Raw genomic sequence first — 25,145 nt, forward strand, 5'->3', positions numbered from 1 at the left:
AATGTGGTACATTGCGAACAAAGGTCAGATATTATATTACATACAAGTCTAGTCTAAAAATGGCATAGCAACCTGTGCTTTAAAAAAAATAAAAATAAAAGAGAATCGAAAATGTAATTTGAATCGAGGATTTGGAGAATCGTGACACCCTTTGTCACCACATCACGCTGTTGCCACCAAGCACTCCAGTTCACTGCAACCCCACCCCTTACCAGTTTAACACCCACCGGTGTCTAGCTTATGTGTCAGGAATAGCTGTGAGGGCCAGTGCACTGAACACAGATCACTGACCTGTGTATGCCTGCTTTCATCATAGGCTTTCACACATGGCCTGCTTCACTTCATACAGATAAGTTTTTCATGTACAAACATTTGTTTTTTGAATTTCAGTTAACCAGCACGTATAATATACAGTGTATGTTATGTGTTTGTTTTATCTGTGACCAAACTGTGGGTCTATCAGTCAAAAAAAAAAACGTTTCAACTCATTAATATACATGTGTGCCAGACTGCATCAGAAAAACATAATCACACATTAAAGGTAATGAACAGGGATTTTCAGTAAGTAAGGAATGTCAAATAATATATTGACATATGTTGACATACAGCCTAATCCAACCTGCCTTTCTGAAGCTTTATTGGCTCCCAGTAGTGTGAAGACAAAGGGCCAATTAAAAAAACAGAGGTCAAGGCTGAAGAGTACAAATCTTTCTGTCCTGCCATGTGATACATGACAGTGTAGCATTGCAGTAATTTGAATATATCTCATGTCATGTTTGTACCACAAGTTGGAACTAATCTGCCAGTTAATTTTAGTGGTGTAACGGACCGTAGTTGGTCCTTGGTCTGTGTGGATCAACGCTCTCTGTTCGGAATGCACGTGAACCGCGGATCGGTAGCAAAGTTTAACCATAATAATAGTGTGAAATACATTTTTACTGTCACTGTTACTTAAAGTAGGCTGATAAATCTCTATGGAGGGTTGCCGTTAAAAGATACAGGCAATGCAATATTTTGTTTATGTGAACGGCGCATGTTGAAATCCGGTGCTAAATGGCACCGGTGCCTAAAGACTTGGTCACTGCTGTTGTCGGAAAAACTGTATTGGAAAAACAACCCAAGACATAACTAAAGGTTGCGTTTACTTAAAACTGGTAAACCTTGTGAGGCATTCAAAGTTATTGTAAATACCCTTTTCTCATTTGTTTTTGTCGTGTAACAGCAATTTACTGGTGAAATAAGTTATTCTTGTTAAAACTTATTATTACAGTATTAATACATATATGTTCCCCCTTTTTTTGTGCTAATCCGAAAATGTATCCGATCCCTGACTCAAAACCGTGACCCGATCCGTGCCGTGAGTTTTGTGATCCGTTGCACCCCAGTTAATTTACATGTTGTGCTCTGTAGTGATGCCACCATTGCTGCAGGGGTAGGTTCGAACTGAATACGTTTACATTGACAGTGAAAGTATAGATGTTTTTGGCTTATCATGGTCAGCAGTTGTCCACTCTGACAGATGAAGGCATTCTATGTGAATGGGTGTTATTTAGTCTCAGAATATTAGTTTGAAATCTGTCAGGGAGATACTGGCCTATATTATCTTATTTCAGATTGGTATTGGTTTTTATTTCGGCCGATAAGTAGCAAAAGAATGCAGCACAGAGAAGGGTTGAGTTAATTTAGAAATAACGTGGCCATTAGAGAGCACTGACAAGTTAATCTTTACACTCTAAAATGTCATACTGTCATATTGGTATGTATCTATCACGATTTTAAAGAAAAAAGAAATAAAACAAATCTAAGATCTGTATCAAGATTGTTGATTTTGTATTGTGTGTTCACATTAAAAACAATTACTATCGGCAAATATATCGTTATCACTTCTTATAAACTCCCAAATAGGTAGATATCGGTGTCTGCCTCAAAAATGCTGTGTTGGTCGGGCTGTCATGTCACAGGCTTAGAAATAAAATACCAGTCTGGATGTGAACGTGATGTGTAACCCATAGCTGGCATTGCTTGCTACTGTAGATAATAAATGAATGAGGATTTCTTGCTTTGTAATTGGATGATATGCATCAATAACAACAATTGAAATCTGATGCATAGGAAATTGTAAAAGTGGAATTACTGCCAGGAAACGGAGCACCTTGGCTCTGTCTTGCGCTTGGCGTCGCCCAAGACGATTATGATTGGTTTAAAGAAATGCCAATAAACCGGAGCACATTTTTCTCCCAACCCGAAATGCTGTGTGGACTTGGACTAGCCAGACCCTGGCCTGGTTTGGCAAAGCGAGACTAGACTAAACATAAAGGGCACCTAAAACTGAGCCTAACCCAAATATTTATCAATGAAAAAAGGGCTGTAGCCCACAAATGACTTTTATCAAGTGTAAACTAAAATAGGTTGCCCCATTCTCTTGACAACATACTTAAGTCTTACTATTTATTTTGTGTAAGAACTGAAGCATATCTTAGTGGTTAGGGGTGAGTTGTAACTCAGTGTTGATTTCATATTTGGCAGGTGAGTTTTGTCAGAGATATTGCAACAAGGAATAGAAAAAGAAGCCGCTACAATCAGCTGGTTAGAAATACGAGCTGCAGGACAGGGGCTTACTGCAGTCTGGGTGAGCTCACTCTATCCTGTCTGACATATGGGAAACTACACATATTGTGTCCACAGCACGTGGTATGATTGTGGTTGCCCACTGAACGTTCAGCACATTTATCTCAACTGTATGGAAATGGACAGCTGCTGAAAAAACTAAATTAATAAAACTATTTCTGGAGATTATCACCGTCCGCTCGTATATTCCTGATTGATAAAATTCTAGTAATTGATCAATGAACCATGTACTAATCATTAACACCACCGTTCAATTTACAAAAAAAAGATGCTTTTCCGAAGGAGCCTGATGTCCTGAGCGTTCCTTTCTGACTCATGATGCTGGCTACATTTATCTCTAGCCTTGAAAAACTAATCCGCGAGGTATGGGGTTTTATAGTGATTGTAAAAGGTAACAATCCACCTTTTTATTCCATCAGTGTAACATGTGTGTGACAAACCGGTAACATAAAACATCATGTCAGTGTTTGGTAAGACAGGTTACCCTCTCCTCTGTCGGATGCTGTTCAGCTGAAGTCAGTCAGTTATGGTGCTGCTGGAAAGAACCCGGAGATCTTTTCACCTTGTTTTTCATCGTTTCTCATGTCTTGCCTCTCACAACCCAATTTGCCTCCACTGTTTATGCTGGTTGTCTCCAATAATTTCACCTTTTTTGTCTGTTTCTTACATCCTAATAACTACAACTTAGACTTTGTCTGACATTGATCACTGTAGTAATGTAAGAATAATGAACTGACTGATAACTGGTTGGGTTCTTTAATTATGTTGTGTCAAGTGCAGCTAGTTGATATTTAATTTTTTCATTATATTGTTTGGATTTTAAAAGAAGTGATTTAGTTACACCTTAGTATTAACAGCTTACTGTTCCACTGCAACAGAATCACAAGTGCAGTCAGTGATGATAGCGTAGCAGAGTCGATGTCCTGTCACTCCTAATTGGCAGATGTACCAAAGAAGGGGCTGTGCGTTGAAAAGCTCCTTCAGTCTTTTTCAAATGACTGTGCCAAATAAAAGAGAGAAATGTATTTAATCTGCCAAACACATACTGACCTTTTTATACAGTATGTGTGTAAGTTACTTTTTTTATTTTTCACCCTATTTTTTAAAAAAAATTTATTGTCCTCCTAAACAGTGTCATTTCGCTATGAGTATGTACTTATGGAAGTCACTGACTGCTAATATAAAAGTAAATCGTTGAGTTCGAGTCATGCCACTCCTATTGCACACATTCCTTTTTCATTATAACTGAATGTGAGTCTACCTTCACACTGTCAAATGATGCTCAATGTAACTGCTTAAATAAAAGAAATGAGCTCACCTGTCTTCATGTACATTAAATTTAGAAAAAGTCCTCCTCCCTCCTGCCTGTACTTCAACTGTAGGCCTTCTGCGTGTCTCTCTGCTTGCTGCCATGTTGCACAGTGTTGTGTAACTGCTGCCATGCGACTCATGACCTAAGAATTCTAATAGTGGTTTCACACCCAGTTGTTGCTGTCTTAGGATTTTCAATAGCATAAGACCAACTTGAGTCATGGTTTCTGTCACAGCTGTGTGCCTATTTGTTTAGATTTTTTTTGCATAGTGATTAGTCTGGTTTTGAAAAAAATATAATTAAAACTTTTGACATTGATGGGGAACCTGACAAATGCAGAGGGTATTCTATGATCCTATTCCTATTAATACTATGTCAAAAATCACATTCATTCACACCACCCTGTAATAAATACCAGAAGAAGTCATGCGCATATTTCACTGTCTGGCTCTTACGTTACAGTTGAGACAGCTACGGCAGTAGGAGCGGAATTTGGGCCAGCCTTGTTTTGAAATTTGGTCCTTTTTTATTGTGACTGATAATTGAAACGGCAGCTTAGAGCTGGAGCCCTGGCCTAAGTCTAGACATGCACACCTGATCGAGAATCTAAACTTGTGACTATTGCAGCCAGAAAAGATGGACAATTTTGTTTTTATTTTAGATTGTCTGTAGATTCTCAAAAATAGGCATGCACCTTTTTATATTGAAATTCTAATATATCAGGTTTATATTTGCCTGTATATTAGCCATGTCATGAAGTCATCATATCTGACTGATTTGTTCAATATAACGCTGTTTGTTTTTGTCCTATAATTCATGCATGCTCAATTAGTGGTCTAAGCTCTTAAAGAAATATGGTTTTCATTTTGAATGTAGAATGTGCCTAATTTACCATTTTGTTTTGCCCTCCTGACAACGAGTGTTCAAGACTTTATCACTCACCCTGCACTGAAACAGAAGATTCCTGAACTGTTTGTTATAGTCACAGGCCACAAGCAGTTGTTGTCCGGATGTGGACATTTAGTGAGACTGAAGATTAAATTCCATTGTGCCCAGTTTGTAGTAGAGGCTTGCCAAGAATTCTCTGATAAGCCTAAACAATATCTGGGTTTGTCAATTCAACTTAGCAGGGACCTATCGGTACAGTCACATGAGCACAATGAACTGTTCTGTTCTGCAAAAGTAAATGTGTGGGATCAGCAGTAAATGCTGAAGTGCTTTATTATTGAAATGTTGTTCAGCCACAGCTTTTGAAATGTGAAACTGACGTGCCACTGTTCATAGAGTGCAAATTGATCTTATGTTTTATATTGTTTTCATTGATTGCTTTGGCCTTCTGTGGACATATAGACCAATACCTCCTGGTAAAATAAGGCCTAAAATAAGTGAAATTCCTCTTTTTAAAATATTTTCCATGAGTCAAACTCTGAGTCATCTGTAATTTGCCACTGTCCTTTTCATACAGACGATGAGGTGGACCTGCAACACAGCACAACAGGTAGTGAAGAAGGAAACTCTGGTGGGGAACCCGCTCCAACCAAGGGCAAAGGCAAGTTCTCCAAAATGGGAAATATCTTCAAGCCCTGGAAATGGAGAAAGAAGAAGCCAAGTGAAAAGTTCACTGAAACATCGATAGGTATGCTGGGTATAAGGGTTAGGGTCTTATTTCCCCCTGTTGTTTGTGTGCTACTTTATGCTCATTTCCTTACATATGTTGTTTCTTTTTTCAGTCTTGGAAAGAAGGATTTCTGTCAGAAAAAGTCGCCAAGAGCTGATTGCCAGAGGAGTTTTAAAGGATTTACCAGAGAATGGTAGGTTGCGCTTTTATTTGTTTTTGTTAAAGAATATTCTGTGGATGAATTGGCTCCATATCTTATGAGACTAACTGTATTTCACTGTTTGTGTCTTTTATGGGACAGAGATCAATGATGTTAACCACTCCAAAGCTCCACCAGTAAAAAATGGGCACCCTGTGCCAATGGACGTGGACAGGATGTCTGAACCAGGGGTGCGAGTGTCTCGAGGGGAATCCGAAATCAAGGTGAATACCCTCAGGCTACCCCAAGTAGACGAACGTCGAAGCAGAGCGCCGTCCGATGCCTCCCGAAGTAACCGGGCACCTCTGGATGTGGACAATCACGCACGGCTTTCTGTGGACGCAGACAGACGAAGCCGTCTGCCATCAGATGTTGAGAAGAAAGTAGGATCGTTACCCCGAGGACCTTCGCAGGATGATAGATACCGCAGAGAGGAGAGGAGAGATGGCAAAGATGAGGACCGAGGAAGGAAGAACAGGGAAGACATAGAAAGAAGGGACTGGCGAGAGGACAAGGAAAAAGAGGGGGGAGTCGACCGGAGAGAAAGGCGAGATGACAGAGAGAAGAGGGATGAAAGAACAGAGAGAGACAATAGGGAAAGAAGAGATCGCGAGGAGCGGGAAAGGAAGGATCGGGATGAGAGGGAGCGCAGAGATCGTGACGCGAAAGAACGCAGAGACCGCGACGATAAAGAACGCAGAGATCGTGACGAGAGAGAACGCAGAGATCGCGACGAGAGGGAAAGTAGAGACAGGGATGAGAAGGAACGCAGGGAACGTGATGATAAAGAAAAGAGGGACGACAGGGACAAAGATAGGGATCGGCGGCTTGAGAGGGAAAAGAGAGAAAACCGAGATGACAGAAAAGATGAAGACAGGGAGAGGAAAAACGTGCGAGGGGAAAAAGACGATAGGGATAGGAGAGATGATCGAGACAGGCGAGAAGACAGAGAGAGGAGAGAGGAAAGGGACAAATGGGACGACTGGGCCAAGAGGAACGAAAGAGAGCGACGTGATGATCGGGAAAAGAGGGAGGAAAAGGACAGGAGAGAAAAGCCAGAGCCTCGGGGGTCTGTGGCTGACCCGCGGCCTATCGCCAGGCCTGTCTCGGAGATGGACTTGCGGCCTTCTCTACAGAAGAGCTCCTCTGAGGACAACAAGAGGGCTCGCCCAGCCTCCGAGGCTGACAAGAGAACTACCCTGCCCAGATACAACCCGGCTGCAGAGTTCAGAGAACGCTCAGGTAAGCTCTCTTACATTTTGCTAACCTTGCCTGTGTATTTTTATTTTTTTTTACTTTCAACCTGCCAGTTGGTGACAGTCAACGCCGCAGTTACAATTAAGAAACTACTCTAAGTCGAGAAAAATCAAGGAGCCACATTATCTTACACTTAACACTTTTTGACAGTTGATTGTAACTGGATGAGGCACACAAACTTGACCCTCTTCTTATGTAGATAGTTATAGCTGCTGTTTTGTTTTATATCTAGTTCCCCTAAATATCGGGGTTTCTGTTGGTCTGGCTAAAGTCTGATAGTGTTTTTAAAATTAAGGGTAGAAACCATGTTAAAAATGCTTTTCAGAGGTCTAAAATGACTTTTAACAGAATAGAATTTGACCATATAGGACTACTTGGTTTGTAAAATGTAGGAAGTCATGCAGAGTGCAAACCTTTAAAATAGGCTTTAGCCCTATTCACACTAGATTAGTATTACCTGGTGACCTCTAGTCATTTGTAATAATTACGGAGGTTGTCTGTAATCTTAATCCCGTGCAAATCGACCATGCCTTTAATTTGTCAAGTAAAAATTTCCCTGCAAAGGACCTACCAGATTTCACTGAACACCGAGGTCCTGTGATAATATTCGTCCCATGCAAATCGACAGGTCTTTGATTTGGCGGGGTCATATATCATTTTTCAAGGCTTTTGTTTCCTGTGCGCCTTTTTTTTTGTCCCTCTCGCAAAGACTGATATGGGATCGTGGCGACGCCGCCTTTCATGGCCAACCTAGTCTGGGCAACTGCCTGACCGGAGACCTCCGTCCCCGAGTCGACACGCTCCCCGCGGCTTCGTCCGAGGGCTGACGCATGATGCAGTGTGGGTGCCGCCGTGGCGGGGGTAGGGTTTGCTCCTCTGGTAACCTCTACCGGGCCTGGCTCAGAAAGATACGGAACCCCGACTCGAGTGCGGTGCGGCGGCCTCGCCCTGGTCATCCTCCGCGCGCCTCCGGGTACCCAACTCTCGGGGTACAGATATGTCAGTAAAAACAGGCTTTGCTTATTCCGTGCGAATGCGCCACATGAAACTCAGATGTGGTGGTGGGGGGTAATTTCTAAATCGCACGAAATCCCCAGATGATACTAATCCCATGGACATAGGGCTTATCAGGGCTCCAGACTGCGACCAAGTGGTTGCATTTTGCGACCAAAATTTGAGAGTGTGCGACAGAATTTTACATCCAGTCGCACAGGTGCGACCAGTTAATTTGCCCCCTTTTTTTTACACATTAAACGTGGAAATTTCGGTACCTGTGAGGTCGTAAGGGCAAGCTTATCGGTCCTCTCTGCATATGACAGAGATTGGAGCTCGCACACACACACACACACACGCAGAGGTGCGGACGGAGCAAACTACTCCGCAGTTTTGTTGAAGTCACAGTGAGTCACGGAAATGCTGACAAAGTGGTTGCAAGTGTGGTTACAGTTGTTAAAAACTTCACGCAGACAGCGTTTGCTGCGATATGATATTAACGGCGAGGCGAAAGCGGTTGCGGTGCTGTTGATGTACACTTCCTGACAAGCAGGCACAACTGTGGTTTATCTGCCCTGGGGACTGACTGACAGGCTGAGGCTGTAAGGCAAGGCAGCTTGATTTCTACAGCACCTTTCAGCAACAAGGCAATTCAAATTGCTTTACATGAAACAGTAAAGAGCAATTAAAAACGGTGATGATGAAAATAAAAAAGAATAATATACAAAGAATATACAAGAATAAAAGAATAAAGAATACAAGTTACAGTGAGTAAGAAATTTATAATTATTCAACTCAAGGTTGTAGGGATGGGTTTGAGAGGAGAGAGGGAGGGGTTTTATTTTTTAATTTAGTTTATTAGCCCAAACAATGCATTTTTAATTTTAAGGTGAATTCATTGTAATTGTAGACTGGAGACTAGAGCTGGTATATATTTTTTAATATTTGTACTGTCATGACAGCGATGGTGCTGTCAGTTTACCTTTTATGTTGCATCTTCAAAAGTGCACAATAAAAAGTGAAACTAAATTTGAAACCGCACATTGTAATTTCTATTATCAAAGTGTTTATTAGTAATACAGTGGAAATGGTTAGCATGTTGGTTAGCATGTTGATTTACGGTGTGTGCCCCTAAGTTTTATGGTTGCGCCCCTAACATTTTCAGTTGGGGGCCACTGTGGTGCTAGGGAAAGATGTTAGTCTGGAGCCCTGCTTATGTGCGTAGGCTCTGTAGCTAAAGCTGCCACCAGAGCTGATGGGCATCTCCAAAATGTTAATACATCTTGGTTACAGAGAAGTATGACCGTGTTTCAAATGCTGGTGGAGATTGTTGATGGTGAAAACAACAGACAAGAGCAAAATAAAGAGGCTCTGTAATCTTTACACACATTTATATTTAGTGACCTAGCAAAACCATTTTTAGAACAAAGGTTCTCATGACAATCCTGCTCTCTAAGTCCAATAAAAAAATTTAAACTTAATCAATTAACAAAATTAATGATAGCATAGCAATGGTCTTCTTTTCAGGAACTAGACGCGTGCTTGGGTCGCAAAGCCATTTCCATTTCAGACCTTCCCTTCATACCCTTTTAACATGAAGTGAATGAAAGACTGGGCTTTTCTCAATCTGCATTATTGTCTGTACTGGTGTTATTGTGTCCTTCTGAAACGTCATCTGTGGTGGCCAAAGTACTGTCCCAACACAAGTTCGCATTCCTCCCAGTTAAACAGTTAAAATTCCCAGATGTTGACAAGCCCATTTTTACCAAGGATGCAGCGGTTGGTAACTTGTATGAACTTGGCAGCACCAGTATCCCAGCATTCTTTTCCACATTCAAGCGAGGATTGTGTTTCTGGTACAGAGACAGACCAACAACTAGACGTTTTGTTTTGTATGCTAATTCATCAATAAAATTCACTTTTGATAACTTTTTAGGTGAATAAAGAAAACCGTGTGGACTTGAAGGGGAGACACCAAAGTTACAGTTTCCAATGCCAATTTGCATCTCTTGTCCCTGGGCATGTATACTGTGCACAGTAATAACAATATAAAAATGATAATTCCACATAACACTAATAAGGACACATACCAGTGCATATCCATTCAGAGTGTGGCTTTTTTTTTTTCACGTTTTTGTTACTGTAATAGAAAAACTGTTAGAATAAGTGTTTTAAGTGGTGTTGGAGCTACCCCATGCAGTGTCTTATAAAGTACACAAACATTGGTCACAATGTTTTATCTTCTATCTCGTTTAAGTAGTTTATAAAGTGGTTGGTATTGGTTTTCATTTCTGCTTTCTTGCTGTTATTTTGGAGCACTGCGTCCTCTGCGCTGGTGCGAAATACTAGCAACAACGCATCATCTCAAACTGTCAACAGCGCTCTGTATGCTCATGACCTTGCAAGTTCATTTTTCCAAGAACGTTCTCCCCAAGAACACCGGTCCATTCTTTGCATTCTTGGGAATGAGAAACGCCCAATCTTTAAGGGTGCGTTCCTTGTTCTGTGCAACAAACTTTATCTAAAGCGAGTATGAGACTTCAGCTGTTAGAGTTAATCACATTAAGTGGCTGTCTTCCAATGGTAATGTCCTTCTAGAACAAAATTCCCTCTTTGGAATGTATTTTTTTTTGCCAGAATGAGGACAGAGGATGCTTTTCTCCATCACATACATTGAAAGCAAACCGGAGGAATGATTACACCAACAAAAACGGTTTCAATGTTCACATATATACGTGTATGGATTGTTTTTAGACAGACTTGAAAAAAAATGTAAACCTAACCTTTAACAGTTACTTCAGTTATATAATAAATGTACAACCTGTCATAATAATGTACCAGTCAAACATTTATTGTAGTGATGGCCAAGGCAATCTCACAATCTCAAAGTGAATCGGATCCCGCGTTCCTAACTGAACTACATGCAAAGCCTGTCTCACTATGGCCGTTGTATCAGTATGATAAGCAGCAACTTTGGGTCCGCTAGTACTATGTAGAGAAAATTAGACATTGTTACGTGACTAATAGAAATGACAAGATATCAGTTAAGCGCAGGTTTGTGTCCAGAACATTGACTAGTGTGGCTGTTTTTGGTCAAAAACTCCTTCTTTGGCCAGTTTTCCATGTACTTGTATGTATGAAATAGCCTCAGCCTGGAGGTTGAGAGGTGATTGTATTTTTATTGTACACTGCATTATTCATCAGTGTCAGTAGATGAAACATTTGTCATGTTTGTACTTGTTTTTGTTGTGGCAGGTTGACATGTGAGATAACATGCAGATGTCCTGTCTCTTGGATACTGCTAACCATTTTCCTAGTAAGTCAGTCAGTCAGGGAATGTTTTGCTATGATGAAATACAAACACGTGTGAAAACCAAAGTCTCCTGATGGTGCTGTAAAGGCATTTTGGGTAAATGATTGAACAGTAATTCTGACAGGGGTTATGAAGCCAACAAGCTCAATCTGAAAGCCTCCACAAAGTGAAACAGTAACTATCAGGCTTTGATATGTGGATTTAGGTGAACATGAAAAGAGGGAAGAACAAATCATTAGGACCGCTCTGTGTGTCTTTGATCTTTCTCCATGTCTGCTGCCTATGAACTTTTAATGGTCTTATTCATGTTACCTCTCACCCTCTAATAACTGTAGAACCTTGATCAGAGTTGCCCTCTGGGTAAGCTCTTGAAGATCTTTTGTGCAACGTTGGTTGCTTTGAAGTGCTTTATAAATAAATTTGATTGATTGATCTGCTAATTTTACAAGGTTCACTAATAGGGTTGGCTACCGTTCACATTTTAATCGGTACCAGTACCTGAAATTCGGGATACACTCAAACTTTTTTTTTTTTTCAATTTTAAAAATAATAATAATAAAAAAAAATTGTTTTTTTTTTGTTTTAATTGCTCCTTAATGTTTTATGTTAAGTGTATTGTATTGCCTTGTTGCTGAAATTTGCTATAAATAAAGTTGCCTTGCCTTGCTTTACAACCTCAGCCTGTCAGTCAGTCACCAGGGCACAGAGAACACTGTCGTGTCAGGAAGTGTAACTTCTACAGCATCGTGACCGCTTTCGCCTTGCCATTATATTATATTGCAGCGAACGCTGTCTGCGTGGAGTTTTGAAAGCTGTAACCACACTTGCAACCACTTTATCGACGTTGCCGTGACTCACTGTGACTTGAACAAAACTGCGGGGATGACGAGCTTGCTTCGGGTGGTAGAGTGGTAGAGAGGTCGCCTGCCAATCGGAAGGTTGGTGGTTCGATCCCTGGCCTTGCGGTTCCATGCCGAAGTGTCCTTGGGCAAGACACTGAACCCTGAGTTGCCCCCGATGCTGCGCCATCGGAGTGTAAATGTGTGTGAATGTTTACCTGATGAGCAGGTGGCACCTTGTACGGCAGCCTCTGCCACAGTGTATGAATGTGTGTGAATGGTGAATGGTTCCTGTACTATGTTAAAAGTGCTTTGAGTAGTCGTTAAGACTAGAAAAGCACTATATAAAAACAGTCCATTTACATTCGTCTGCACCTTCGTCTGTCAGAGCTGAGCCCCCGCTCTCTGTCAACATGCAGAGAGGACCGTTAATCTCGCGCTTACGTGCTCTCAGGTATCGAAATTTGGCACAGCTTTATTTAACGTTAATTGGCCCTCTGTGCCACCGACGAAATTAGGTCGGTACCCAAAAAAGTACCGAGTTTGGTACCCAACCCTATTCACTAACACCTTCAGCTTCTCCTTCAGTGTTTGACTGTATGTGATGACCCTTTTGTGTTTCCCTGATGTTAGTTTACCAGCACAAGAGAGCTTGCTGTTGTGACCTTTCCTTTTAATGTGTGTGTTTGTGTGTATAATCCCTCTGTAGAGTCCGCTGGTGTCCGCTTCGCCCCTGATCCTCGTCCACCACAAGACTCTAGGCAGGAACCTCCCCAGCCCAAACATGCTCTGCTTCCCCCCAAATTCCTCACTGCACCCTCTGCTGAGTCCAGCAGGAGTCAAACCCCCTCCTCTTCTTCATCCTCCTCTTCTTCATCCTCCTCCTCCTCCTCCTCCTCCACTGCTGCTGTAGCTGTGGCCAAGCCGCTGAGGACAGTCTCCCTAATATCTGACGACCCACCGCGACTCTCCCCCGCTGCTCCTTCCCCCGCTGCTCCTTCCCCCGCCGACTCTGACACGCCACCCCCTGTCCCTCCCCACGCCAAGCAGCCTCCTGTCCCTCCACCCAAACCCACCAACCGCAACAGCAACCCTGCACTGCTCGGTGAGTTTTTCGGCGTCTGCCTCTGCAGTTTTATTGGACCCATAAAATTAGCCTCGGTCTTTAAACAGCTGGTCTTTGTGTACCTTTCTTTATGTGTTTAGTCAAGCAACCTCCAGAGCTTTGTAGGATTTTAATAAGGGAAACTGTGCATTCAATCTTTGTTTAAATCCAGCATTTTATATGCAGTGTGATTCCATTGTTTCTCAATCACCTTCACAGAGGGCCATAGACCACTTGGCCATTCTAGCATCAACCCAAAATACTGTTGCTGTTTTTGCCAGTTTAAAAAATGTGTTGGGGGTGGGGTTTGTGTACCTGTGGGATGCTCAGATGCTGACACTTGAGTTAGCATGCTGTTGCACCAGCAATGTCAAAATTCAACTGTAGTAGTTTTAACGTAGTGGAGCGATGACTTAGTAAGGCCAGGTTGCATCACACAAGTTAGATTCAACATTGTCAAGTTCGGTTGTAAAGTTTCTTTGTTCTTTTTTTCCAGCTATAATGTACCTGGATTACAATTCAATTACCCACACTACAATTTAATAGTCCACCTCTGTTATGTTATCTATTAAATCCAAAGGCCTACAGTAAACAAACCCAAATGCCTATTAATTAAATAAAATGAATTCCCTTCATGACTAACATTAGTCATTCTCATCTTGCTTCTTTTTAATAACATTATCTCAAATGATGTTCCAATTAAGTAGAGATGCGTGGCGTGTCCGTTTTATATTTCGGCTCCCCTGTTAACCTGCTCGAGCCGCGCCAAAAATGCATGCCTGCTAGAAATAGAACGGACGCCTATTTTTCACGTGACAAGCAAGCGTTTTGGAAGCGTTTCCAGGCAAAATAGAATAGGAAAAGATGTTTATATATATCGTTTAGACACGAATACATATTAATAAATGACATGTTGATGTTTTGAAAGTTTCTAGGTTTTGATATAAATGCAGATATAAATGTAATTTAAAAAAAAAAAAAAATAAATTTTCTAATATTGCACCGGTCAATAGCCTATTTTGCCGTCAATACTGCCGACGTTGTCTTTGCTGTAATCAAATCATATATATATATATATATATATATATATATATATATATATATATATATATATATATATATATATATATATATATATATATATATATATATATATTTATGTTTAACATTGTATTTTATTTTATCAATGGGAAACATACATGTGTACAGACAAGGCTAGCAGCAGCAGCACCCTATCAGACACGTTTCTGGTGTGTAAAGACAGAAAAATCCGCGCAGCTGACATGCAACAGAAACGCCACTCTCACGCCACGCAGCCAGTGTGTAACCGGCCTTACACTCAAATGTAAGGTCACTTCTGCAGGTGGAATACACCAGTGCATTGTTGACCTCACTTGTGATTAGGGAAGTCTTTATTTCAGTCTGAAAATATTATTATATTTTTGATCATTCAAATAAACAAAACCGTTGCAAGGTGTCACTCATGGTTGGGATTTACATGGTATGTTGGTTGTGCAAGGTTTGTGCCCACACCTATTTCAAAGATGCAGCTGTTTCTTTTTGTTTGTTGTGGTGTGGCTGTTGTGATGTGTGACAGACTTAATCATCTGTTGTTTGTGTGAATGAAGAAGTGAGAAGACATTGTTCGTGGCAGAGCAAGATGTTCTTTGAAAGTACAGTATTTAAAAAATAAAAATGTGCCTCACTCTTAACTCTAACTGTTTCAGCTAGTTAAATAGCCAAAATAGTGACACTGCTCATTTTCTAGAGGACTATAAGTTGTGAATATGCTGCTGTTAACATCCAGAAAGTACATTTTCAATGCTCTTTAAGTATTGACCATTATTATCGCGAGTCTTTTTCCAAATCTTACTTAAGCAGAGTATCACAGTGAGGCTGTGGGTGTTTGCTGTGTAAGTGTTTTTCTCTTTGTGCTACCATAGTGTGCAGTTTCTGTCTGTACAGCCAGTAGTCTCTGAAGAGAGGACACGCACCGGCTTGTCTTTGCACCATTTATGCAATGCCAGCCCTTCCCCTGGAGGTTAGATAGAACCTGATTGGCTTTTAGCATCCTTTATGCTCAGCCCCAGCATGCCACAGCTGCTCTTGTTTACAGCCCATCCCAGTACTGTCTCTTTGGAAGCGTGCCTGTGGCGGTGGCACATTCCACTACCATTTGTTAGGCGAGGTTTCTAATACATATGCTACATTTCAATTCATGCTCTTCTGGTCACAGTCTGTACAGAGTAGCTTGCTTTCTGAGATTACATTGACAATCGACTTTGTCATTGTTTGTGTTTTTAGTGTATTGGACTGTTTAAACTTGGTGCATCCACGCACGCACACACCTCATGCAGGCAATCCCTGTAGAATACATATTTATTTATTTATTTATTTATTTATTTATTACCTTTCTTTGTATACCAAGTTTATTTAACCTTTTTTTTTACAAAATAGGATTTAATGTTGAATACATCATAGGGACTACAGCCTGAACGATGCTCAATTTCTGAAGGCCGATATTGATATTTGTGAGTTTGAGAACTCTAATAATAACAGCCAATAGTAACAGTCTTGGTATGGAGCCATTATATTTGTAACTGACATACTGAGCAGCAGGATATTTTACAGTTGAAAATTCTTTCTTGTCAGTGCTCTCTGGTGGAGAAACTCTGTAACTGACAGTTTAAGTTTCTTCAAACCCAGTTTGGTGTTTCTGTGCAAGGCAATTTTTAGTTACTTTTCAACTGATATATATATACAAAATATCTGCAGTAAGCCGATATCAGTTGATTTATCGGTCTAGCTCTAATAGGGATGAACAAGCTGAAACAAGGGAAACGGGTTTCCCTGTGATTCATTCCCTGAAGAACTGTTTTACATAATGAGCAGGAATGTCAGAAAACTGTTCAAACACTATTCTTCGGTGGGAAATATCACACTGTAGTGGTACTTTACATAACCAACGTAAGTATTTCTTATCTTATGTTCAGAAACTGAGTTATTTCTCCTCAGAGGTTGTTTGACAGCTAGGGATGGATGTATACTCTGCTTCTGGACAGTGTCAAACCAAGACAAAAATGATCCCAAACCACCCCCTTGTATTTCTCTCCCAGCTTGGAATGTAAACTCAGCCCTATCCCTGATATCTCCACTCATGTTTGCCAGCTTCCTCATTGAACAGGGGCTCTAAGGTCAGGCAGCCCTGTTACTGGACCAGCTGGAGACGCCAGAGTGAGCTCGGCCTGTACCTTTCTCTACCTGTATACCTGCGGCACAGAGCGGTCCAGACCTGCTCAGGTATCCAGCGGGACACCACATCGCAATCCATCTTAACAGAGCCTGCAGATTGGTTGCATCGACTCACCCTTTCAGATCACATAGGATACCTCCCCTCAGTGTTAACACCAATACTGCATTGCATGTGATTTGCTGCCACTGGAGCTGTTTTCAGCTCAACTAACAAGAAAACATTGCATGGAGATTTGTAATTTGTCAATCGACATGTAGTGTGCTGGAGTGCATTGAATGCGTTTGTTATTCCCAATGGATGTTCATTACAGTCTGTTGATACAGTTGTGTGTTCATATGTGTGTGTGTCATCCTCCACTGACTCAGCAAGAGGCTTGGCAGTAATGTGACCATCTTTTCTCCCAAACTAAAGCTGTTATTGACATATTTGCTTTTTTTGCTTTCCGATTATCTATAAAACTAATTTCACCCTGCTACAGACTGAATGTGCATCTTCATGTTCTGACTGCAGGTTATGTATGTAAGCATAATTTTATATGACTTATTGATTTCTGTTTCTTTTTTAAAACAGCTGAGCTTTCACAGCCTGTCAGCGGTGTCGTCATAGTGCCACCACCCGCTAAGCGCTCGCCACCGACACCGCCAAAGAGGATGACCCCTGTCGCCAAGCGCCATTCTGTGGACCCCTCTCCTCCCAGTCAGGACCCAGAGTCTACCACCACTGTCCCAGCTCCTGCCCCTGTACCGATGCCCCCTGCTGTCCTTAAAGGAGATAAAATTGAGGACAAGACCAATGTAGCAGCTCCTCAGACCTCCGCTGAGTCTCTGCCTTCACCACCGGCCCACATACCTCCGTCTCCTCCAAGGGTCCAGTCACTCCAGCCAATCAGCACCACCTCCTCCGCCCCTGTGCCCACTGTGCAGACGGATCCCCCCAGCCCAACCACCGAGCCTCCCAGCCAGCATCCAGCCATCCCCTTACACATCCTCATCCAGAGAGCCCTGGCCAGCCCCGGCCCAGCTCAGGCCAACCCCGACGGCTCCCAGAGGGCCCACTCACTCCTGTTTGAGTCTCCTCCAGAATTCCTCACTGAGCTGGGGGGTAACTCGCGGCACTCTCTCCCTATCTCCATCGAACCTCTCAGGCTGTAAGTGTCTGTACACTTACACACTTATACATGTAATGTACAAATACTGTACATTACATGTATAACAAAATATCATTGATTTGAAAGTGGAGGAGCCTTCTTTAGTTTCACCCATTGTTAAGAAGTTCACTTTGTGGAATTCTTGTATGTGATTTGGTTAAATTCATATAGCCTTACTGAGAGTGAACACATGGCTTGCCACTTGTAGTCCATGGAATCTCAAGGTAGGGAGGTTAAATGTGAAAATTGGCTTTTCCTTCTATGATAGTAAACTAAACGGTTTTGCACTGGTGATTTGACAAAAGAAGACATGACGACCTCCCCTTGCCAAGCACTTCCGTCGAAGTTATCTAATGTTTTTCATGATTTCTTAGTTGCACTACATTCTCACACCTAATGAGCTATGTTGAGTTCACTTGAAAGTGTACTAAGACCTGGATTTCATGCAAAGAGCATCATTATCCACAGTCTGCGCAAACAAGTTGAGTCATGTGTGTGTGTATATATAGGTTTATTTATATAGCCAAATTGCTATTGCTTTGATTCATTATTCAATAGTCAGTCCCAGGACAAAACAAAGAGCAATTATTATGACAAATAACAGCGAAACATGTTTAATAGCATAACAAGCCTGTGTTAATCCGCCCATGTGGCACCATCATCATTGTAGAAGATGGACAATACCAACAAAGAAAGAATAAAAGCAAACAAATGGAAGAAACATTGGGTGGGCCAGGTCAAAGAGGGATCCCTCTCCTGTGTGCTGTAGGAGCTGGACCCAACGAAAACAAAGATTTACACTTCCAGATTGCCAATAGGCTGCTACAGACATGGTGCTTGGGCAAATCTGTCATGCAAAGATTCCACTCCTTAAATCAACTCTGGCAGCGGTTACTTTATGGAAATAAACTGGCCCGGGTGAGAGCTGCATTTGGATTGCTCTCTTTAATTCATTTATTAGATGTTCATGAAATCATTTGCAAGACAAAGCAGGAAACTCAAAGCTATCATTCGACATTGGGTGGTGTTTTTGGATTTGTTATTATCTATACTAATATTTCTAATTAAAAAGGACAAAATTACGTAGTTTTTTGGGGCTGTTGACCCGCAGGCAGTCTGATGCTCCAAGGCTACCAGCAGTCAGCCAAAGAACAATCATGTAGAACTGTGCCTTTTTATCTCTTTGGAAAACAATTGAGATTTATTCCCTCACCTAGCAAAAGGGTTGCAAATTGCCTGCGGCAACTCGGCTTGCTGCATACTAGATTAACATCAGAACACTGTGGTTACAAGAAGCCTACAAGTATTACATAACGGAAAGATGACTGCATCTGGTTCAGCCCTCTCACAGCTGCCCTTGTTTTCCAGGCCAGAAGACGACGACTTTGACATGGAGGAAGAGATGCGGAAGCTTCATCCTCAGAGGCCTCCTCGCCAGCCGGAGCTGGAGCCCCGCAGCAGGAGGGGTTTGGTTGGAGACCTCAGGGTGTGTGTCATCCCTGAGGTTGGAGGTCCCGGGGACAGCGAGGAGGAGTCCGACTCGGACGGCCCCATTCTGTACAGAGACGACGAGGAGGACGACGACGAAGATGAGGAGGGGCCACCAAGTATGTTTTGTCTTTCTTATACTGCTACATAAAGGTCACATAAGAGAGACGGTAGATTTATATATATATTTTTTTTGGTTTTCATTGTTTTTTTGTTTTTTTGGTTGTTGCTTTGTTAACGTTATGTCGTTTTTTTTTTTTGTTTTTTGTTTTACATTTTCGGCGCTTTATCGACGTCCCATATTTTCTGATATACAAAGAAATTTGAAAACGGGTCAAATTTGACCCGAGGACAACATGAGGGTTAAACGAGCCGTCAGGACTTCCGTCCAGTTGTGATGTCATAACTATACTATATATAGTATAGTATAGCTACAGCGCCGTTACAGTAATTCCTCGGCTGCAATGGTGGTGCAGAGACTCTGAGAGCGCAGATGTGGAAGACCCGGAAAAACTAACCTATCGGAGCAGACTGGCCTTTTTCGGGAGGGGGCTTAAAGAGACCGAAGCTAAAACCAAGAGTTTCAGATAGGCAGTATGAGGGAAAGAATGTGTTTTTTTTAACATCAAAGCATGTAAACATGTTCTAGTAGAAACTCCAAAATGCAAGTATGAACCTGAAAATGAGCCTACTATAGGACCTTTAACTTTGTTTTCAGTGTGAAAGGTCTTTTCAAGTGGTACTTTTGAAAGTAGTTAGTCTTTAAATATACTGTATCTCTTATCTCTTGTTGTACTTGAGTGTCTGAAGCCCTGTTTTGTTCTCAACGTGCATGTTATGTAAGAAAATAAGTTATCAGTCTGTGCGGAGCTTAAAGTGTAAAAGTTGAAATGCATCTACTTTTATTTTATCATTGTACACTTGTGAAATGTGTGTCTTCACTGCTTTACTTTATCATTTTGTCAGCAAATTAAGTATCTTCTGGTTTGGCTGTTTGAGGATTAGACTCTTATTTTATCGTTCATTTTTAAGCCTACGCTTTTATTATGAACACTGACGGTCGTTGTTATGTGGTGTTTGAACATTATAACGACTAATATATCTATATATGCAACCTTACAGGTGGGCTGGCGAGTCGTGTGAAGAGGAAGGACACGTTAGCCCTGAAGCTGGAGAGACAGGAGAGAGAGGAAAGGGAGAACCAGGAGAACCAGGACAACATGAGTTGGCAAAACAGAGAGCAGTGGATGGCAGTGAAGAACAAGATCAGCACCGCACTGACACGGTAAAGAGCTTGCATCTTATCAGCTAAGTGATGCACACTAGGATGATTTACATCCTCATCGTTAAATTGGATGTGGCAAGTCAGTGTCATCCATTTCTGATATAATGGCTGATGCAGTTTGACAGATTTATAGTGTAATTAATAAGGTTTAAGGCTCTCCACACTCCATACAAAATATTTCCCTTCCCATCCATACTAGCCTTTAAAAATGAGTAGTCAACAGTGTTTTGTGTCTTCAGGCGGCTGAGTCAGAGACCATCAGCAGAGGAGTTGGCGCAGAGAAACATCCTTCAAGGTAAGACTCTCCCTCCATCCCTCACTTCTTCTTTCAGGTGTATTTATTTGCATTCAATTCCTCCGTACCACAAGGTCAAAAAGCACACACTTCATTTTTCTCATCTTTGCTGAGAAGAAAAAATAGTCTGCATTAGGCATTCGCCTTTCAGTCTTCCAATTCTGCTGGTTTTTCTGGTTTCTTCACTCCGCTGTGACAGTAAACTGAATATCTTTGAGTTGTGGACAAAATGAGACATTTGAGGACGTCATCTTGAGCTTTAGAAAACACTGATCGCCATTTTTCACCATTTTTCTCACATTTTATAGACAAAACCTCTAATAGATTAACAGAGGAATTAATTCATTAACAGATTATTGGACAATTAAAATAATTGTTAGTTGCAGCCCTAATATGTACACAACACTAGTAATCCTACAGTGGAACTGTGTGTTAGCTGTACACATGCAGGTTGAGTCAGACGTGAGGTTGGTGCATTGGAATTTCTACTTTGATGAACCTTGGGCTGTAATTTAGATTTGCACATGCCTACAAACTCAAAGTTAAGAATTGTCGTATAGTTACAGTCTAATTCACATGCAAACAGCTGGTTAAGGGAATATCTACTTCTATTACAGACTGTGGAAATGGAAATCAGGCTGGTGCACATGAATAATATCTCCAGTAGTTTATAATTAAACATTTATGCATGGCTTTAAAAAAGGAGTACACACACTTAACAGAAATATGCATATGGCCTCTTTGGACTTTGAGTCTGAATCCAGGTAATGTTTTAAGCGTCTGGCTCCAGGTGTTCAAATGTACTGTTAAAACAACGTGAACACATGACCATTAAGAGCAGAGTGCACCGGCAGACTGAGTATAGTGAGAAATGAGCCTACGGTGGTGAAACATCAGTGCAGCATCACTGTGATGCCAAGTTGGATCCCAGAAACCAAGTATTAACATAATACTTCTCCGAATCTGTCAACACGTTCTGATCCAGGACCCCTACCACCACACTGTGTCTCGCCTGTCCTCAAATGACTCGGCCAAGACAACGCTTTGCGCTAGAACAATGCCGCGCCTTGTGCAGATTATGGCGGCGATTAAAAGATTCCCGTTACCCGCGGCGTGCCGGCGGCAGCTCGGGTTGAAATCTACCTGACTGGCTGCAGTGTTTCCCCCTCTCTCATGGAATGTCTCTTCTTCCTGCAGCCAAGAATGAAGATGACCGCCGATTAGAGCGAAGCGAGATCAAACGGAGGCTCACGAGAAAGGTCAGGATGCAGCAGAGCAACTGTATCATACACTTGCCAGTTGTTGTTATTATGAACTAAAAAATGCAACGCCTATGACACCTAAAACCGATGCCACTTAACCTGCTCCTGTTCCCTCTGCCTCCAGCTGTCCCAGAGACCCACAGTGGCTGAACTCCAGGCCAGGAAGATCCTGCGTTTCCACGAGTACGTCGAGAGCACCCACGCCCACGACTACGACCGGCGAGCGGACAAACCGTGGACTAAGCTCACTCCTGCTGACAAGGTGAGACTCGACACATCCTCGCCTACACACAATCACATACTCGACGCCTCTCTTTATACCGGCAGGGCTCTTGCGGCTTAGAGCGTAGCTGAGCCCTGTGCGTTTTTATAACAGCATTGTATTTTACTTTGGTCACCTCTGAGAGGATTTGCATTCTAAGCAGATTCAGTATCCCAGGATGCAGTACAGATGCTGCCTAATGGCGTAACATAATGAAGTAACTTAGCAGAGTGAATTTTAATTTGTACTAATTAATTAACTAAAAAGATCGGGAACATTAACAGTCAGAAATACTGTGAATAGAAGTCGCTTTGATCGCACACTTCCTTTCTTCTTTTGTGCCTCGCTGTAAGTGGATAAAAGCTTTCCCGCTGAACTGCTGTCTCTTTCACGTCTCCTCTCAGGCTGCCATCCGCAAGGAGCTCAATGAGTTCAAGAGCTCCGAGATGGAGGTTCACGAAGAAAGCAGGATCTATACCAGGTCAGGCTCGTATACAGCGTCCATTCATGATTCACCTCGATGGTTTTCTGTATTAGTTCTGTTTTCTCCTGAAGATTTTCTGAATACGCTTGCAGCTATAAAGGGTTCAGAATAACCTCTTGACCCCCCCCCTTTCTTTCTACCAGGTTCCATCGGCCTTAGCTGTCCACGCTGACCAGTACAGCACTTAGACTGGGGGGGAAGTGAGGAGTTACAAGTCCCTCTCCTCACTACGAACCTAACATGTGGTCCATTTGTTCCGTTTTTACTGGCTGCCTGCTTCAGCTGATAACTGGAACCAAAGCAAAAGAAGCCACAAATCAGTTCAACCCCACGGGTGGTTCACAGACATGCTCCAGGTCTTCGACTGTGCAATTCAGGACAGGAGGAGTTTGTCAGTGCGTCCGTGATGGAGGTACCTGGTGCCAACACTGATCCCCCTCCTCTCTGCTGGGGGCTCAGACAGTTAGATTGAACAGAAAGGATTACTGTTGGAGGGTTATAACACTGTGGGGAAACCACTCTCCCCATGCCTTTACCTGCCTTCATATTCCATTTTCTCCCTTCCTTGCAGAACAGGAAGACTATGCACATAAAGCGATCGTCGTAGTTCCTATAAACACCGTCGATGGTACCCCCAAACTGATCGCAACTCTGTTCAAACTCTTATATACAGTATGTACATGTTAGGTACTGAACGTGTCTACCCAGAGGTGCCCCGCAGCACCAGCCTTACTCCTCACATGGTTTCACACGTTCAAGTCATTTAAGGTACAGACAAAATGTGAAAGACTTGGGACAGCAGTGTGTTTCCTATATAAATCTCAGTTTGTGCTCTATTTGAATCAACCGTTTGAGCTTAATGTGTAGAACCTCAGAGTGCTGATTCCAACCTAATATTCTGGAAGTGTGCATTTTACTGTATTTCTTTGATCATTTAAATGATTCTCATGGAGCACATGTCACTAGATTATTTTCTAATAAGGCACTTTATGTTCCTTAATTGGGTGTGTAGAACATTTAAACGTTTGGAGCCTATAATTTTGTTTATAATTGAATTATTCCAGCTGGAAAATGTACATATTTTTATTTTCCTGGCTGTTTTAAGGTACTTAATATATGCAAGTCCATAGTTGGCTGCAATTGTATAGATCAATTATATAGATGTGATTTGACTTTATAATGTACATCCACCGTAATGCTGACATGTTTTAATTGTAAAGTATTTCTCAAATGTTATTTTCAAGTAGTAATGGTACTTTTTTTTGATACAGAGATCTTTTAAAATCTTTTTTTTGCAAAGCACACTGTATAAATGAACAATCCACTCAAATTAAAATAACCTGTGATTTTCATTTCAATATGGTTTGATTGTTCCTTCATCAGTTCAATCCTTCTGTCTGCCGGAGAAAGAAATCTTCTTAAGAATGATAAGTGTATGGCCTCTTACAATGACCAGATGAGGGCAGTGTTATATCAAATGTGCAGATTGATTCACAGACCTGTCTCCACCGTCTCAGTGCCAAAATCCAATAATGTGCTCCGAGACAAAGAACCCCTTCATTAGATTAGGTTCTTCCCTCACAGAACTGTGGACCTGTGTGATAAGTGCAACTGACGTACAGTAGTGTTTGTCCCTTTAACTTCCCCCAGTGATGTTAATAGGCAGTTAATAAACATGGAGCCAGTCAACAGGAACACAGCTCTCCTCCCCTAAGTGTTCAGACACTAACTGAATGTCAAATGATTAGAGGGATACACCTTTAATCTAATATATCATTTTAGGTCCTCAGGTTTAAAACAAGACTAGTAAATCCTACTGAACAATGGCACATTTTCAGGCAAGAAAAGTGCATTATTAATAATGACCAATGGGCAATAAATATGATTTCACCTTTAAAGGGATATTTTGGATTTTATGTGGAGTTGTATGAGGTAATGTTACTTATCCATAGTCGGTGTATTAGCTATAGTAGATGGCACTCAGGACGCAGTTTGGAGAAGCAGTCCGCAGTATAGACACGGCAGCTTAGCAATGTACTGCTGTGGGCGGGGGCAGCAGCTAAACGCATTTTAGACTCCTAAAAACCGGACTACCTAAAAAAAATATATATATATCAATTATTATTATAATAATAATATTATATTTAAAATATTTTACCGCACTACCTTGCCGTCAGACAGCCCTTTACATCGGGTAACTGAAGCCGTTAAGATTATATCAGCGTATGCTCTCTTCACTGCCGCCAGACTCCTTTTGACAAGAACACGGGAGCTGCCTACCATTAGTTAGTTAGTTTTTTATCCATGTGTGACAGTCATTCATTTACCTCCATTTGTTTCGGGACACAACCACAAACTTCTAGCTAGCAAACTACATGCTAAAAATGGCAAGTTTTGAGGGAAAT

General features: G+C 41.7%; 1 protein-coding gene across 8 annotated transcripts in view; it reads left to right on the forward strand.

The window, feature by feature from the left end:
* The window catches only part of phactr4a (phosphatase and actin regulator 4a), a 40,120-nt gene extending 16,028 nt beyond the window's left edge, over positions 1-24,092 (forward strand). For 6 of the 8 annotated variants that reach the window (XM_039819856.1, XM_039819857.1, XM_039819858.1 and 3 more), the window contains 13 exons: positions 5,406-5,576; positions 5,671-5,751; positions 5,860-6,999; positions 12,869-13,264; positions 16,433-16,564; positions 17,088-17,664; positions 19,033-19,271; positions 20,275-20,437; positions 20,677-20,732; positions 21,930-21,991; positions 22,119-22,256; positions 22,661-22,737; positions 22,884-24,092. In XM_039819856.1, the coding sequence (XP_039675790.1) occupies positions 5,406-5,576; positions 5,671-5,751; positions 5,860-6,999; positions 12,869-13,264; positions 16,433-16,564; positions 17,088-17,664; positions 19,033-19,271; positions 20,275-20,437; positions 20,677-20,732; positions 21,930-21,991; positions 22,119-22,256; positions 22,661-22,737; positions 22,884-22,899 (3,248 nt within the window). In that variant the 3' untranslated portion in view covers positions 22,900-24,092. The remainder of the gene's footprint in view (positions 1-5,405; positions 5,577-5,670; positions 5,752-5,859; positions 7,000-12,868; positions 13,265-16,432; positions 16,565-17,087; positions 17,665-19,032; positions 19,272-20,274; positions 20,438-20,676; positions 20,733-21,929; positions 21,992-22,118; positions 22,257-22,660; positions 22,738-22,883) is intronic. The other 2 variants (XM_039819860.1, XM_039819861.1) reach the window with 2 other exon arrangements.
* The last annotated feature ends 1,053 nt before the right edge of the window (positions 24,093-25,145 follow it).

This window comes from Perca fluviatilis, chromosome 13 (genome assembly GCF_010015445.1).
Source record: "Perca fluviatilis chromosome 13, GENO_Pfluv_1.0, whole genome shotgun sequence".
NCBI classification, from domain to species: domain Eukaryota; kingdom Metazoa; phylum Chordata; class Actinopteri; order Perciformes; family Percidae; genus Perca; species Perca fluviatilis.